At 36.3% G+C, this 18,176-nt stretch overlaps 2 protein-coding genes across 8 annotated transcripts; one reads left to right on the top strand and one right to left on the bottom strand.

Annotated features, from left to right (window-relative positions):
• Nucleotides 1-6,496: 6,496 nt before the first annotated feature.
• On the top strand, nt 6,497-7,573 carry LOC135681434 (uncharacterized). The gene has a single exon (XM_089111779.1). It carries the CDS (start codon nt 6,497-6,499, stop codon nt 7,571-7,573), a length of 1,077 nt encoding a protein of 358 aa, XP_088967905.1.
• On the bottom strand, nt 7,343-16,549 carry LOC135681433 (E3 ubiquitin-protein ligase HERC2). 7 transcript variants are annotated; one of them, XR_010515607.2, is made up of 4 exons: nt 15,885-16,548; nt 14,247-14,512; nt 12,715-13,885; nt 7,343-9,657 (listed from the first exon to the last, which is right to left on the bottom strand). XR_010515607.2 is itself a non-coding variant. In XM_089111775.1 (3 exons), exons 1-3 carry the CDS (start codon nt 16,415-16,417, stop codon nt 9,561-9,563), a joined length of 906 nt encoding a protein of 301 aa, XP_088967901.1. In that variant the 5' UTR covers nt 16,418-16,549; the 3' UTR covers nt 7,343-9,560. The 7 variants fall into 7 exon arrangements, 6 of the variants coding, with proteins under 6 accessions (XP_088967901.1, XP_088967904.1, XP_065051986.2 ...); XM_089111775.1 differs by lacking the exon at nt 12,715-13,885 and having other exon boundaries at nt 14,237-14,512; nt 15,885-16,549; XM_089111778.1 differs by lacking the exon at nt 12,715-13,885 and having other exon boundaries at nt 15,885-16,549.
• Between the last annotated feature and the right edge of the window lie 1,627 nt (nt 16,550-18,176).

The following is an 18,176-nucleotide window of genomic DNA, read 5'->3' as shown; positions in this document are numbered from 1 at the left end:
CGAGAAAAACCTCCGAAAATCCTTAAAAATCTTATTGTTCTACAAAATCTTGTATGCTGTTTGGAAAGAATGATACACCCTTCGCAAAAAACTGTTATGAGCAAAACCTTTGCGTCTGCTAAAAACCAGAAATGGATAATTTCACTAAATCGACATAATTTCCTTCTTAAGAAATTCTTTTCAGCAAAAAAGAAAGCAGACGTCAATGAAAAATAGTTAATTAGCCACGTGACGTAAACAAAGTCCTGAAAACATCTGTTTTACAAAAATTTTCTGCAATTTAGCACGGGGTACGTCATATGCTACCCTGGGTACCAGACTCACTATATAAAATAATAGAGATAAAATAATATAATATATAATATATAAAATAATATCTTTATTTTATTTTATATAAAGTGAGTCTGGTACCCAGGGTCGTCATATGCCTACTCAAGTATATGTTCATTCATGAAGTTAGTTGGAAAGACAGATAGTTTTAAAGAAAATTCAATGTCTACAATACTGTTTTGATGCATGAAGACAAACAGCAAGTTTCGAATGTGTTTTATATGGCATACAAATTTGTACATTATTAAATGAAAAACATATGATTATGACGTATCGATACCAACTAAACAAGCTCTAGTGGCAGATGGACACTTTTGCTATATTCGAAAGTAATGAACCTACTTGATGCGCTCAGGTACTAGACTAGTTAGAATAACAAGAGTTTTTTCCTATTATGTTAAAATAATAATTTCTTTACCGGTTTATTTATGTAAGGTAGTTCGTGTGCTTCAGAATTTTTCATATTTACGTTCATGAAAGAAAGCCACACCTTTCACTTGAAGAAAATTTGCTTTGCTAGAGACAAGCATACTTTGATAAGAATCCAGAATTTAAGAACATCAGAACAATTGGACACCAGGTTTACGTCCCCCTTACTTTTTGAAAAGTTCCAATTTCTTCAAAGTGTCGTCTTTAACAGATTTGGACAAGTGCCCCTTTTCTGATACCTAATACCCCTTTAGTGCTTCTCCCTGGGAGCCTCGTCCGTCGATTTTGCCCCAGGGCCTCCGAAACCTCTGATGTCAGCTTTTTTCTTGAAATGGCGGGAATGTAGTTGTAGTAGCTTATTTTTAAAATTAAACACAAACTGAACTGAACAAAATTGTTGTGTTCTTGTCATAGCTAAAAATTATAATGATTCTGTTGTAAAGAAAAACTTTATACTTATCTAGCACTAGAAACACAACATTTCACAGTGGTTCTGTTATTACATGTTCCCTTTTTGATAGTATCATAGAGTTGAAAATTTTCATTGTAAGTGATAAATCCTTAAAATATCGAGTATATTTTGAACATGGATGAATCTTACATCTATTAATTAATATCCTTCCTCCATGCTTCAGACTGCACGCGGGATATTTCTTTTTGTACAACCCCTTTAATTTAAAGATCAACAAGGTTTTTGGCCTGTTTCAAGTTCAGCATGACACTGAACAAAACAAATCATTTCAACGTTTTCTGGGACAAGCATGCAAATTGATAATTTGGTTTGATTGAATGCAGTTAACAAATATAGGATAAAAAGGACATTGGCTTATTTCACTACAATGTAAACATACAAATTTAATGGCAATAACAGACAGGCAAATTCACCTTTATGAATGTGAATGACAGAGCTAGGACGATACGATAAGTTTTAGCAATTCAAAGCATGGATAAAACTGTGAGTAAACAATTACATAATAACTTGAAAAACTAAAACATTGTTGATTTTTCAAAGATGTTTGCCAAGATTACTGGCAGAAGATTATGGAGATGAATAGCTTCATTATGGAACAAGCCACATTACAAAGAATCAAATGTAAAGTGATCACCCTTTTCCAACAAGAGATTGTGAAATTGTTTGATGGGTTGCTAAAGGCTGTAAGATAAATACAGCCGTAACTGCAGGATGACTATGCAAACCTCGCTTTCATTATAAAACAATTTCGTCTGTTTTTGGTAACGCATAATCCCTTTCTCTATTAATTATTCAGTCATTTGTTTTCATAACCACAATACGACGTAAATATCAATACTTTTTCCTATATCGCCATTAAAAAAATCTAATGCACAATAACTTATATTATACGGTACTGTTCAACGCAGAAAAATATACAATATCATCTTGTTTTTGACATGATAATACACTATTTATTATTAGTACACTCTGCGTTCTTTCACCGTTTACAGACATTTCTATAATCGCTATTGATATTCTGCTTACTTTTATAAGAAAACTAATTTGTAGATTTTTTCCACACTGTACGGAGGAACTGGGCTGCCAACACTCCCCTTAAACGCCCTTTGGATGATGAATAAACAATATCAAATAATTTCTAACATGAATAAGAGCAAAATGAGCATTTGCAGGTCAAATCTGAACTTGTTTGGACATTATTTCACCGACTTGAGCGCGCTTTTGTTGTCAGTCAATTCAATTGTTAATTTAGTTTCGTGCTAATTATATAAAGGCTGATGAATTGCGTTTGCTGGTGGCAAAAATGGCTACGTAACTGACTCCTTCATAAGCTCTCCACGTTAAAAACGGCAGACAACTCCAACGGCCCTTTCAACAACTACAGACAGTATATGATTACTGCAGTTGAACAAGGCTGATGCACTTTGCGCTATTTACGTTTCCATAATTTCATATGCCTGGGTAGGTTTTAAAAGGCTTAGTGTCCACGTGATCTACAAGTATTCTTGTGAATTCAATGATTCCATTCTTGTCCACATCTTTTGAGAGGCCGCTATTGACGATGAAGAAAAGGTTGGTTTTTGTTGATATGCTGAAAATTTGAAAATAAATACCAACAGACGGGCAAAGGACGTAGAATTTCACCGTCTACTAAAACCAGCACTCGACAGACTTTCGGAGCAGATGTTACCACTTTTTGAGAAATTCATAATGGCATTTTTCCCTACAAAAGTTGGCTGCTAGTATTCGGAGGGAATTTGTGGTGTCTTTCACAAAGCAGGAATACCTGCGCTAAAACGTCCAAGGTGAGTCTATTTATCACTCTCTTTAAAATCAAATTTGAATATTCAGATGATTAAGCAAGTGTTTTCCTACTTTATTAGCAAAACATCTAATGTGGTTCGCTTCATATCAGCATAAAAACTCAAATCATACAGCGCAATAATATTCGAAAGCAATTTTTGTTTGTTTTTCGCTTTGAAAATTGCATAAAACTTCATAAGCTCTCTGTTCATGTATTTCCATAAAATACGTATCTTAGTAGCAATCTGTTAAGTCCCCACTTAAGTTCATTACCAAATTCACTTGGATATGATAAGAGTATGGTAAATCCTGATCGAGGATAGGATAAAATTTCGCAAATGTGAATAATGAATAAACGTTGCTAAGAACAAGAGCCTCGAAATTGATCAAAAGTTAAAAACAATTTAAGAACAAGCTGAAGCTGAGCTACTATAAAATGTAATTGTTAGCAAGGCTTCATCTCAAAAACGAGGATTTTTGGCCATGTGTGGGTGCTTTATCGGTGAATTTTCAAGCTTGTAGGCAAATGAGGTCGTGTTACACCCTATTAATTTAAGAACAGTAAGCCTGAACCTAAATTGACTGGTTCTTATAAAAAGAGGGAGTGTAATGCATAATTAGGTAACATTCCGTTCAAAAGAGAGGGGGGGGGAGGTTGGGGCAACTTGGCTCAATAAGCCTTTTAGGTACCGTACATTATAAATAGAAAATAATTCGCAGTATTGATAAATTCATAACGAATAAGACCAAACTTTACTCATGGGCTTCAAAACTAGACTGCTTCGAAGGTCACTACCACGATTCCCACTACGACTCAAATCCTTGGTTATATTTTCAAGGGGTGTATGCAGCATATTGCGAAGTTCACAAAGTAAGACATTCAGACTAAAAGGCGTTTCAAGTACTCTACTTATTCTCACCATACTAAATCCACCTCTGGGTCAGGTTGTACACATTGTAGGAAATTCGTGAGGACCCCGTGTTTAAATATTTCTAATAACATTCTTATTGGACATTCTGATAAACATTTCGGTAGCTGCTAGAAGCGAGGTGTATTTTTATGAGTATATAAATAATCATAGATGTTTACCGAGTGTAATCTATGTTTGGGCTTAGCAAATACATTTGTCAAACAAAGTTTCTTAACGGTTACTAAAGGGCTCCTCAAGCCTTCAATTTTACTGAGAATTTTACCGGTCATGAGTTTGAAGCTATGGTAATATAGTTACTTTTGTAAACACTAGAAGCATCAGTACATCACAGCAGACTGACAGCGTGAACCCCGGGGCGTGACCTCACTCTGAAAATTATAAACAAGACTTACAGTGTGTTTTTGGTCCTTTAATCAACTACTTCAATTGATAAAATTAACTTGGAAAAGATTAGTGAAAATTCTTTATCTTGCTTTATAATGGTGTAACTTGTTCAAAAACAGCTGAATTCTTCTAGCCTGCGTCCAGACTCCGAAATTGAAAAGGGTAGAAAAAGTAGAGCCTGCGCAACCGAGCCGCTGGCTGACATCAACATTTTATATTCTAAGCACAAGAACAATAACTCCATTAGTGTGCAATGTTTTTCTTTAATGGCGAAATTTGAGCGTGGCTCTGAAATTCAATTTAGACAATTTTAGTCGTTTTAAAGAACAAACAGGCCTATTATATTGTCCTGATACCATTTATTCATACCTCTGCTCGATGGCGCCACTTTGAAAACTGAAAAAATAATTGAAATTCCCCCAACCAATAAATTATGGTTCCTTAACTTTGAGACCCGTTTAAAACTGTGCCGGATAAGATTTATCCGCATAAAACTTGTTCGGATTGATTTGCGTTTACACTGTGCCGCACAAATTTTGTCCTCTTTGCCCTCCCGTTACACTGTGCCGGATAACTGCAGTCACATGACCTAAATCATGCACAGAACGCCCAAAATGAAGTCTCCTCTGGGCAACAAAATAATAACAAAATTCCCGCCAACGTAAACAGATTTCATTCTCTCTTCAGAATCATCTGCTTCTCTTTTAGACCAAATCCAAAGATATTGTCAATACAAATTAGGCCTAGTTTGTTTTAATAGTTTGTTCATGAAACAAAATGTTACTGAACTAGCAACGAAAGTAGGGAAAGCTGACAAGGATACCAAGTTTACTTGGACTGCACTTTTAACACGAGTATTTATCGACAACAAGACAGCCAAGATGGCAAAAGGTCTTGATTGGGAGACAGTGAAAACTAAATTGGATGAAATAGCCAATCGCTTTCGAGCAAGATACGATGTGGATAAAATTAATCCAGATAAAAGCTTTTACACTGTACCACATAGCTATCCGCAGTAATTTAACCCACTTTCCTAGGTGAACTAATTTTGTTCGGATAGCCGCTCTCAAATTCGTGCGGATAGCGTGGGTCTAGTGTAAACGCGACGCCTATCTGAACTAATTTTGATGCGGATAAAATTTATCCGGCACAGTGTAAGCGGAGTCTGAGGAACCTGTGAACAAGAGAAGCGGCTCAGTTGCGCAGCCTCTACTTTTTCTCCTCTTTTCAATTTCCGCGTCTGCACGCAGGCTAAATTCTTCTCGACAAACTTCTTTCGGGTTTTTTAATTTTATATTGATTCAATATTTAATTTGTTTAATTAAATTTAACCGAACTCGCTTAGAGCTTAGTAGTGTGTTACAAGGGTGACAAGCAGCGCAATGAGTGATGGGTAAGTCTGTCCCCCCTTCAAATATTCCAAAAATCCACATAAAAATGTACAATGGAACATCCGGCACTGGGATTTTGGCATTTTGAGCCCCAAAATCTTGTATCCCCACTCAATCCGTAATGTGCTCCGCTGTCCCTGCCAAAATCATCTTCTCTAGCAAGGATTTTTCTTTTCGTATGTAAGCTAGCATTGCGCTGTTTTCTATTCGCCCCTCTGTAGTCACCTTCCCAAGGTAGCATCAGTTTAGAAAATATTAGTCTACGCCACAGACCATACGATTCCTGTTTTCTTATGGTTTCGTATGGTCTTTGACGCAGTGGATTCTTCGTTAATTTCGTTCTTCAACCCACTGCTAATTTCGTTTCACCAGCTTATGTCTACAACAGTCAGTTTCAACTGTTCAGAATGAATTTCATAGTTGAAGGTCTTTCATGGTGTCAGAATTCTTCAATTCTAAACAAAATTTGATGACGTCACACTTCGTCACTCTATTGGAGTTCTAAGGGCGATGTTAGATGTCCACATGATTCTGTTGTTTCATATGTGATAAGTTGTTTTTTTATTGTCTTTTTTATTTCATTTTGTCTTTTTGTTTATTTATTTTAAGCCCTGGTCAAACGATCCAACATTTCACACAACATTTCGCCCAACATTTTTTTTATGTTGGAAAGTGATCTAACGTTGGTGGTCAAACGAGTCAACATTTCACAAAACATTTTCTCGTCTTCCTTTTAGTGATCACCCGGTGCAGTAATGTCTTTATCAGACGTAAACCTGAATATAGGAAGCCCAAAGGGTAATCCAGCTGAAGCACCACTACCAAAACCTGGCACACCAGCAAATGGAACACGGAATAACGACAGTATGGCACAGGTTACTCCCAGATTCAAGACAAACAACCGAAGATGTGGGAACAAGCTCCTAGTATCTCTTCCTGTATTGAACGTGGCTCTATCATTAATATTCGTTGTCGCCTCCTACTCTTACGCTTATAGTAAAAAAGGACTTAGTTTTTTAGACTCAAATCATGACGTTGCGTTTATCAGTGACCTAGGCAATAAAACACCCGAGAGTAGTTTGTTTACATTTGGGATGATTCTATCGTCATGCTGTTCTTTTGGTGTAGTTCTGGTACGGTACTTTCAGGTGAAGCACTCTTACGTGAGGTTAGACAACAGGTTCAACAAAGCAACTTTGGCTGCCGGTTCATTGTTCGTATTTGGCAAAGTGATGGTGAGTTCTTTTCAGAATTCAAGTGTAAAGGCTGTGCACTTTGCAGGTGCTGGTATCTATATCATATTTGCCTGCATTTATGCAGCTATGCAAACGCTGATAACATTGAAGAATAAAGTGATGTACGGTAAGGTAAAGCATCTGCTCTGCCTATCCAGGCCTTTTCTGACAGCTGGGATGATCGTTGGTACACTGATTCTCCTGATATTTTTGCATCCAGATCTACTAAAATATAACGAGAAGGGCAAATCAGTTGGTCAGGGAGGAGAATGGTTCTTCGCATGCTGCAAAATGCTATTCATGCTGACATTTGTTGCTGATTTCTGGTACTTGCACCCAAGGCTTTTGCTTAACAAACCAAACGAGCAGATAATCAATGACCTCGTTCTGTCAAATATCGGCAGTCAAAGAGAGGCAAACGAATCGTCTAAAACATCAAATCATAAAGATATAGAAAGGTCCCAGAATGGAATCGCATCCTTTGTTGTTGGTGACGAGGGTCTTGTGGTTGAAAATAATGCCGCACTAGCAACAGGAGATCAGAAAAATTCTAAAAATGGACAGAACGTTGTTCACTTTTCAATTGAGGAAGAATAACCAAGCCAATTTCAAGTAGTGTTCACCGTTCTTCCAGAATGTAGTGTAGCATTTGTGTTCTTTTTAATAGACTTGTGAAGGACTTTTAGGGTAGTAACCTTTGGGGTATCAGTTCCATCGGCTTCACAGGCCGTACAAATCGATAACGATCCACACAATTGACGGATCTGAGTGAGTAGGAGTGGCCTAGTTCGCCATACGTCGTTGATTAGCACTTATGTATTGATCAATCAGACCAATGGAAGTAGACCCGTTTCTTGACGTTAATTCCTTCAAGTGCCAAAATATGATGAATATCAAATCTTATTCCCTAAAAGCTCTATTAAGCCCCCTCTCTCTATTAAGCCCCCCTCTCTATTAAGTCCCTTTTTTCAAGCAAAAACTTAAAATAAGTTCCCACTCTCTATTAAGCCACCTCCCCCTATCAATTAATCTTGGTGATTCTAATTAAGATGAGGACCTTATAAGTAATTAATTAGACGTTCGAAGCTGCTAGCGAAATTTTCAGAGAACATTTGTATGACATTTTTGCGAAAAAATAGATAACGGCATTTTTAAAGCATTTTTTACTTCAAATTTTTAATAAAGTGATCAAAAGTATCGTGCCCCCCCCCCTCTCTCTAATAAGCCCCTCTCTTTAAAGCCCCCCTCTTAGGACTAAAAACAATAAATAAGCCCCCTTGAGGGCTTAATAGAGCTTTTACGGTATTTTAATTGGTTGCTGGGTCATTGAAAGGAGGGTGGTGGCACGATACCTTTATACTGCTCTATTCGATACCTTCATACTACTGGCTCTATTCGATCTCGCACCAGTCAGATGTAACAATGGAACGATAGTCTAATCGGCTCTTTCTGTACCACTTTTTAATAAGGCATATTTGAAATAATGTTGTAAATCATTGAAAATCGAATCCACAATTGTGTATGTACATCATAACTGTTATGAATTTCATAACAATTTTATACCCAATCATAAAAGGTTGTTTAGCTTGCCGAGTTATTCTGTTTTCGGTAGGTTCCCAAGAGAAGTGCTAAGAAGCCTGTATTAGGCTTAATGATGCTGATTACTGCAGGGCAGGGTCTGTAGGGGGCCACGCCCAATGGTCTAAGTCATTTTTCTATGCCCCCCCTAACAAATATCAAGTTACAGCACTTTGCTTTATCGCTGTACTCCATGTCGAAGTGGAATACGTTTGGTGTAGGGTCTTGAGGGGTCGCATTGAAAATCTAAACCGTTGAGAGTGTTCCTCAAGTTTTTTCGAGTAAATTCTCAGATCTTGCAAAGGTTAATGTGGAAGCATGCTTAAGTTTCTCAAAAGCTGCAAGAATATGTAACTCATTGCTTTCGGGAGAAAATTCATACTGGGAGGTGGGCTGCCAATTGTATTGTCTCTCATTCAGTACACTGTTATAAAGTAAGAATAGCATAATTTGACTATTATTGGGGGACTCCAGCCCCCCATCCCCCCGCTTCCGACGCAGAGGTGGCGCCAGAAATCTTCCGACAGAGGGGTTGGAGCTTCCGACAGGGGGGGGGGGCTAAAATGACTAAAATAAGCAGTTTTCGTGCGTTATTTTGTCAAATTTGCTCCGAGAATAACCTAAAATTTCCTCCGATGGGGGGGCTAGATGCTTCCGACGGAGGGGCTGTCGCCCCCCTAGGCCCCCCTGGCGCCACCACTGTTTCGATGGTCCTGTAAATTTTCAACTTGATTCCAAAATCCACATTTAGGTGTTGTCTTTTCGACACTGACCGAAGCATACAAAGCTTGTTTGCGGGCATCAATAGAATACAAGGTAGCAGATTTCAAGCATTGATACATCCAGAAGAATAAAACTAGAGCTCAGATTATGCCTTAATCTCAAACTTTTCCTTTTATATTTTGAATGCAAGTTTCTTAAAAATGGAATTAAAATAAATCATCTATGGTTTGGTAGTTTTGCATTAGCCTCCACATTACTACTGCATCGTTGGATAACCTCCGACTCACAGCCGCGGAACCGTGATATTCTCTGGATTCTTAACATGGCCTCTTCTTTCTGCAGCTGATCGTTTGTGAGGAAGGCTCAAACAAACAAAACACCTCAAATAGAACCAAAAAAAATGAGAAGGTGACCTTTACCAATGTACAAAAGCAGATGTTGATATCTGATTTTTAAAAGACTTATGCCACCTATTTTGGTGCCAAATTGTTTCCTCTTGATATTTAAAAGCTATCTGAATATGCTTACAAAATATTGCCACGATCTGGGGTTTGTAAGACCCCCAAAACGGCTATTTAAATTTTGGCGGGGAAACGTATCACGTGACGCTGTGACGTAGAAGTTGACAACCTCGACATTGAAAGTTGATGAATGGGGAGCATTGCTCCCGGGAGGACAAATTATTGGATGATGTTTTTCTGGGGTCTTTGCTTTTTCTGGGGTGGATGACCTGGGGTAGTTTTGGGCGTAAATTTTGAATCTGGATGTTGATCAGTCGTGCGTGGAGGTGTTTCCAAGAAATGGGGGGTCGAAGGAGAAATTTCATATCACTGTATAAATCATTTTTGCAAGGAAAATACGAGGTAGCAATGTCTGAAAAGGTGCATTTGCAAGCATATCCAATGTATTTCTATTGAAAGAGAAAAATATGTATTCCCGATTTTTTGGGGGCATGGGGCTATTTCATGGCATCTTACAGTTGACTTATTGGCGAGGGGGCTCTCGGAAATATTTTATTTAGGAATTTTTTTATCAAAACAGGTCGACTGTTTTGTTAATATTTATTTATTAATTCAAAGTAAAGAAATGTTTGTAAGTTAGGGAATCATACCTTGTTGTGCTGCCTACGAATGCACCGCGACAGTACGGGTTTCAACACTGTCGGAGTGGTAAAATTTAACATGCCACAAATTTTCCAAGCAATGCCGTCTGAAATATGTGTAAATAACTTCAAGTGAGTTGAAAAGAATCACTTATGTTACTGGTATAGGGGGCGTTGTGGTAGTCGAATATTTAATCATTTAGCGGGTAGGCAATTCTACTTCTCCTTGGCTGAATTAAAAAAGACTTTGATAAAAAAGATTTCTATTCTCAGGCTTTATTAGCCCATAAGACGATAAAAACAAAGCAAAAAACAAAAAATTGCTCAAGCAACCTTCCAACCCAAGCCAAATTTCAACCGAAAAAGGATGAAGGACAGAGAGTGGAGAGCCGCAAATAACTCATAAATCAAATCTTTTCTCCATTTAACGAGTAAAAAACCTCCCACTCATCATTTTCATTTTCTTTGCTCTAACTTCGTCCCGTTTTCCCAACCACAACATCCATTTCCTTCCTTTGATGAATTTGTTGTTAAATGTTTTTATTGGCTGCGTTTTCCGTTTTTAAACATGGTTCAAAACTGTATTGTACGACATTCCAAAACAACACCCAGTGATAAAATCTATTTCGAAATTACTCATTTTTGCAAAACAAATCAACTTTTTGTGCGCGAGTAGCGACAACCCTATGCATTTCAAGTGCAGGCCTGTCTCCGCTTGTCAACTTCTAAGTCACGCGGACACGTGATACTTTTGTAAATTTGCGTCTACGGCCCCCTCCAAATGAAATTTTTGTCGGAAAACGTTTAAATACTCAATTTTGACCTATTTTCTACCGAATTCGTCAATAAAATGATAGGGTAAAATAGGTGGAATAAATCCTTTAAGATGGAAACTTAAAAGTAATGTTCGTTAAAGAAGCGATAAATACATGCACTGGAAGCCTGAAAAGATTGTGTAAAAAGTAAAAAAAAGTAATAAACCCATTAATACCGAAGCTGTGTACAAAGCCTTGTACTATTCATTCAATCACAGATATTTGACACGACAGGAATATTACTGGGACCGTTTTGGAACTGCACCAGAATCGATATAAATTTGCTTATTTTTTACAACTTTCGCACCTCAAATCCATTCCCATAATCTCGTGTTCCACTATTACTGCAAATTCTTGTCGTTCTAAATTTCCAACAGCATCAAAAAATTAAATAAAATCGCACAAAAAAAGAATATAAGAAAAACAGTAATAAAGAATATAATAAAATCAATAATAAAAGAAGCGATACAAAGAACGATTTGTGCACTTCTCTAAATCAGTTCCGCAATTAGTCTCGTTCTTGGAGACAAATGCATATATTGTTGAAGTGGTGGAGAAATTCAACTCACACTTTGGAAAAAATTCCGATTGAAGATTAACAGCAGTTTATTTTCGGGTTAAATACCATATTAAAATGGAAGTAAGTTCAAATCTGAGCTAGGAGTTGCTCTGAGTAATGGTTAATCTAAAAATAGCATACAATAAATGGGAATTTTCTAACCTGAAAATTCTCAAAAAACAAGCTGAATATCACTTAAAAGTGGTTAGGAAAAAGAAAAATTCTGCCTTGATTTCACAGTACGTTGAGCAAATGCGTGCGAGTCTTCTGCCTGGCTCGTGAAGACAGGAGAAAAGATAAGAACGCGAATACAAGATCAGAATGGAGAAAAGAAGCATGATTGAATTTTCACCTGTGCTTCTTCTGAGTATTTCAGGATAAATATGTGAGAAATTACTAGCTTTTGCAACGCAAAGCATCTTCAGATTGCAACATTTCGTATAATTACCCTTTTATTTACAACAATGTCGGCCAAACTTGCTCTAGCAAACTGCTATATTTGTCTTTTTTCACCTCTGACTACAGTAGGAAGCCTCATCATTTTCTGTGATAATCAAAGGTTGCATATTTGATGTGTCCAGAATAGGACTTTTTTTACAAAAATGGGACTTTTAAAAACACTGAGATTCGATTTGCCTCAAAATCAGAACCACTTTAGACTGTGCCTAGCCTCAGATGGAAAATTCGATGAAAAAAACAAAGGGTTTTAAAAATTTTCTCTAATGTGAAGAAACCAGAGTACATAAATTTTATCAGCTGATCGACCGTTCTACTAAAAATATACGGCAAAAACTGGCGAAACAACCGATGGAAGAAAATCAGTGTAGAAATAAAAAAACAATATTTAAGGACTCCCCAGCCTTAGTTTATCAAAATAAGAACATCAAGCTTCCATGAATGCAAAAATAATCTGGTTCTAATTAAAAAAGAGTTTTAACCTACTTGTACAGTCCTTACTTACTTAAATTTACAGTTTGGAATACTTCTAACTTATTATTGGCTTGTTTACAATTCTACACCAATAGCAGACGTGGGTATTGGATGCGATGGTAGCTATCCTGACCCTTTCAAAAGGCATTCTTGATTTCCTTTAGCAAAAATAAAGCCGTTTTAAAGCGTTTGTATACCTAAAAACGAAAAATACAAGTTTCACACCACAAGGGTTTAACACAATTCAAAATAAGTCAGCCCACTATATAGGACTCTAGGGGGTACGGGTTTTGTTACTTATCTTGGCATGTCATGTGTCCTGATTTCAGCCCAGATCTCATGCAGTGCATTTTGGAATTGAAAACAACTCTGTGTAACAAGCCCAACGTGAATTCCTCAGAGACAGTTTTCACTGGGCTGGGAACACGGGGGTGTTTGTAATATAGCCCCCCATTTTCTATATAGAGACATACATCCGACCTATCCCATGTTTGAAATTCTGGATATCTTTATATATGTATAATTTTTTTATATATATTTTTATATAAATATTTATATATTTTATATAGAGACATTCATCCAAAGTGTATCCAATGTAAACGTTTGAAATTCCGGATATTTACATTAAAACAACACGGTCTAGTGGTACAATCCATTTCAATACACTGATATCTTAAATATTTAAATATTTGGCCAGAAGACTGTTAAGCTGACTATCAACGACTTGGAGTAAAAACGAGTTCATACTTCAAAACTTGAATTTTGTTTGACTGGGATTTGTTTCCCAATGAAACCGTTGTAGGTTCATGTAAAAAAGTTTTAAGCCTGTAAACATATAATAGTATTCCATGCATTGCAAACAACTTTTGCTTCAGAGAATGCTCCAGTGTTGAGTCCTTCTACGCTCTTGGGACAATGCCTGTCCACTTTGTCTCCTTGTCCCAATTGGCCATACCCGTTCCATCCCCACGTCAAAAGACTATTGTCTCTCAAAACAGCTGCTGAATGCCTTGATCCACAGCTCACCGAAACAATGTCTTCAGTGACATCTACAAGATTTGGCAATGTTCCAAACAGTACTCGTTTGCAGTTCTGTACTGTACTACAAGGCCTCTGCTTTCCCCAACTGCTGTCTTCTGGAAAACAGCCTATGCCAAGTTGTCCACTCTGATTCCAACCCCAACTATACAAATCACCAGTGTCTTGTATAAGATAATAATTCTAATATAGTACAATGGCCATTAATCTGTTTATTCAAAAAATATACTGTTGAAATAAAAGAAAACTGAAATGGAAAGATAATAGACAAACATGACATCTGTTGCTAACCACAGTCAAGTAGATATGGAGGCTTACAAATCATTTTGCACCTAGTTTTCTTTCTCAGTAAACTGTTTGCCCCCTAATTTCAGACTAGGAATCTACCTTGTGATAACTTTTTTTCAAAATGAGAGTTGAAATATTCTGTAATGTATGTTATTTTGAAAGTAGTATTCTGGGAAATGAACATTAGTGTTCTTCTCCATAAAGCTAAACATCTTTATAACAAATACCTCTGGATACCTGTCAGTGCTAAAGAATGCCAACCTCCAGCATTGATTGCCCTGATAATGAGTGGTTCCAAAGCATCAACATATACAGGTTCTTTATGGCTCTCCAATGAACCTAAGCCCAACTGGCCTTTGCTGCCTGTTCCAAAACTGTACACTCTACCATTGTCTGTAAGCAACAAAGTGTGTTCTTTCCCACAGCTTACATCTTTTACAGAAAAGTCATCTGATAAATGGAACCTTCTGATTATTCTGTTCTCTATCCAGTTGATCTTTTCTCTAAAGAAGAATGAAAGGGAAACTTAAGCATATTTTGTCAAACATGATGAGCTAATTTCAATTTTCATTCCAGGGTGAAATGCAACTATATAAAACAATATTACAGTAGCTACAGTTCAGAAAAAGGATTAAGGTTACAAGTTTTGCTCTAATGGTAGCAAGAACAGCACTCTAATTAGCAACCTAATCTCTTTCAAAGCCTAAATACCACTAGGATGATAGAGATTAGAATAATGAAAATTTGCAATAAAATATATACATTATTACTTTAACAAAAAACTAAACTAAGTAATGAAATTTTTATAATATCATCTCCTGAATTTGCATAAAATTAAGCTCTATCATAGCATAAAGCAGTTTTTTTGTATGCTTAGAGCAATGTTTCACTCTAAAGCCCAATTAAATCATCAATTGACAGGAAATTACTTGAATGGCACAAAAAGGACAGAGACATAAAATCACAAGCACACATTTTGGTCAGATTACTAATAATAGTATAAAATGTTGCATTATGTTCTAAAGGTGAACTGAAAAATATATTAGTACAGATATAAAGTAATATGAGAAGCAAAGGACTGGTTTGATTAACTACTTGTTTTTACTAGTCAGTGACCACATTTGAGACTCTTCAACTACATACTTTGAAATTTTTGAGTAGTAAAGGCTTATAGAATATAACTAGGTTGTGTAGACTGCTCAGGAGTTAAGGTCATGCAGTGCAGATCCATATATCACAGGGTCTGTGCTATGACCAAACTTTTATTCAGTGTGAGGAGAGTGACCATCTCTCCAAAAATTCAGACATAGAAATCACAAGCTTTGGTCACATCAAGAGGAAGGATCTGGACACTGCTTGTGCTCCTAAACTACCTTTGGATGTGCTGTACAAACAAATATAAATTTGTTAACATTAAGCATTTAATTTACAGATTAATTGGAATTCTCAGTATTTGCCACAAAAATAAAGATTTGCTATTTGCTGATTGAACATGTTGTTTTCCTATGAAATTTCTCAAAAAAACTGCGATGCTATGGATGGAAATCGTATACCTTATACTACACCTTATATAATTATCATTTATAAATAGAGGCAGATATCCAAATGTTTATTAAAAGGACATTCACAATCTCTGACTTGTTAAATAGCTCATACTTACAATGCGGTTTGCAAATTGACATTATAATGAAAATTTTATGTGTGAGCAAGAAAGCCAGATTAATTAATAACATCATAAATGAATTTCGGCTGGATATATCTCTACCCCAAGTTGTTTTCTAGCCTGAGCCTGACTCTAGAGTACTTCCCTACCCATTAGGAAAAATTTTGCAGATACTCAATCTCTTGTTATAATAGAAAGCAGATAATTTTTACCTTTCTTCCTTTCTATTACAGACAAGAACTTCCTCTTTATTGGTAATAATGAAATGCTTAGCAACGTTTCCATTAATTGCTTCTGCTACGGCAGTAAGAGGTACTGTTCCATGACCTCGAGGACTGCCTGCATAGGCAATTTTAACATAACTTGTAGCAGCAAAATCCAAAAGAACTTCTTCCTCAGGAATCACAACGCGTTCTTCATTACAGCTTGTGTCAGTTGAAAAGGGGAAAATGCCCTGCTTCTCTGCATTGGAATGTTCTGACAATTTTTCATAGCCATGAGATACAAGTTTCTCGTCATCAGCTTCACTGAAAAACGTGGTTGACCAAGAAAACAGCAAATATTTCAAATACCTTAGCCTTGTGAAGCTGAGGAAACAAATTCTGGATTCATTTTGCTGCTTTTTAGCTCGTTTTTCTTTAGAAGAGGCAACACCTGTTTCCAAGCTGTTTACTCCTTCAACTAAATCTGTGAATTGCTGGAAACCGTTGAAACCGGTAACATAATAAGCACTTAACTTCGACATTCTCAGATTTAGCTACTACGTTCATCATACTGACGATTAACCAATAAAAGTTTATTAATGAGAGTTGTCATTCTTAATTTCTTATTTCGTCCATGTTTGAACCAGAGCCTTGGCCTCGTTATCATATTTGCGGGAAACTTTTTGTAAAAGAGACTTAGGATCTATTCTGGAACTTTTTAAAAAAAGTTTTTCTGGTAAAATTTATTTATATTGATTACGTTATATTGTACCACATTATAGCATCATATTGTACCACACGCATTTTAGTATATCTATTCTTTATGGCAATTATATACATTATCACTGATTCGTGGCCGTTCAAAAGCTATTTAACAGCATGCCCTCTTGCAAGTTGTTACGGTGACTATTCTTTAAGTGAAAACTACAGAACTAAAATCACTGTAGAATTAATGGAGCTGGCTGTCTTGTAATGTCAGAAAGGATTTTACAATGTGTGATAAAGATAAAGGGGATTAAAATCGGTCGGAATCTGTATTAACGATGCTTTGAAAAACTCCTTCCTTTTGTCACTTAAGACACTTTTTAACTTGCGTGATAATTGCCTAATAAGATCACTCTTGCATGTTAATATTCTTGGTGGTACAGAACTTGAAAATGCTTTTGAAAAATGCAAACATTTCACAAGATACTAACTTTTTAGAGCAGTGTTTTGCACGTTGACAATTTTCGCCGAAGTCAATTCTTCTGAAGCTAAAACTCATATGAGCCACGAAGAAAATAGGAGAGAATTATTAAAGTATTAGTAAGAATGTCCAACCAATTAAAAATGTCTATATAAACTGTTCATTGTAACACAATTTTTCTAAATTGAATTGCTATTGTTTGTGGTCTTCTCTTTTTATAGGACTTCCTAAGTGGTATTCCTTGATGTTCTAGAATAGTGTCAACGAATAGCTTGTAATCATTTTATGCTCTTCAAATCTAGCTCGTTCTAGAGGTCCAACAAATTGTTTCTCATCAAATCTCTGAATTGATTGTACTATGAGCATTTAAAGTTGTAACCAGTACATAGAAATCATTGACGGTTGGGCATTCACCAACTAGCTTGTTATTAAATGGCAATTATTGAGTAATCTAGAGTGGGAGTTCTGTTACATTCTTGGTCTACAGTTTTTTAAAGAAATACATTAAGAATAAAAAAATTCGGTGCCAAAAAGTTTGGTGGATCAGTTTTGTTGGAAAATATTTTGACATATTTATATCTAAATTTCGGTGAGAGCTTGAAAACTTTTGGTGGAAAGAAAAAATCTCTAGGTCAACATAGAACACCAGCACTGCATTTTCTAATTGGGTTCCATCCTTCTTTACAAAATTTAGAATTTGGGCTGAATCCTGACAGATGCTCATCTCCCATATCCAATGACTTGGATAATGGATTATTACCCATATTTGAAAAGAGGGCCATGTGAGTTTTATTATGGTCAACATAACATAGAATTATTTGGGGACAAATCATAAAAGTTACAAAAATCGAATATTTTGATGTCAGCCCAATAAATGGAACTGATAAGTAGGCAAGGATGTCAACTCAAATTTCTTGAATGTAGAGGGAGAAAAAGAAGAAAATGAAAATGAGCTGAATATCTTATTTGTTGATGACGAAGGACAACGAGAAACTGAAAATTGAAATGTATTGGACAATTAGTAATAATCAAACAATCAGGGACGCCAGAACGACCAAGGGGCATGGGAGTAGGCTTGAGTAAAGGGTCAATTGAAGTAAAAGGGGCATTTGCAA

Source organism: Rhopilema esculentum, chromosome 12, assembly GCF_057945365.1.
Source record: "Rhopilema esculentum isolate cy_ngs chromosome 12, ASM5794536v1, whole genome shotgun sequence".
NCBI lineage: Eukaryota > Metazoa > Cnidaria > Scyphozoa > Rhizostomeae > Rhizostomatidae > Rhopilema > Rhopilema esculentum.
The sequence above is the reverse complement of the archived record's forward strand: the minus strand, read 5'-3'. Positions and strand labels throughout refer to the sequence as shown.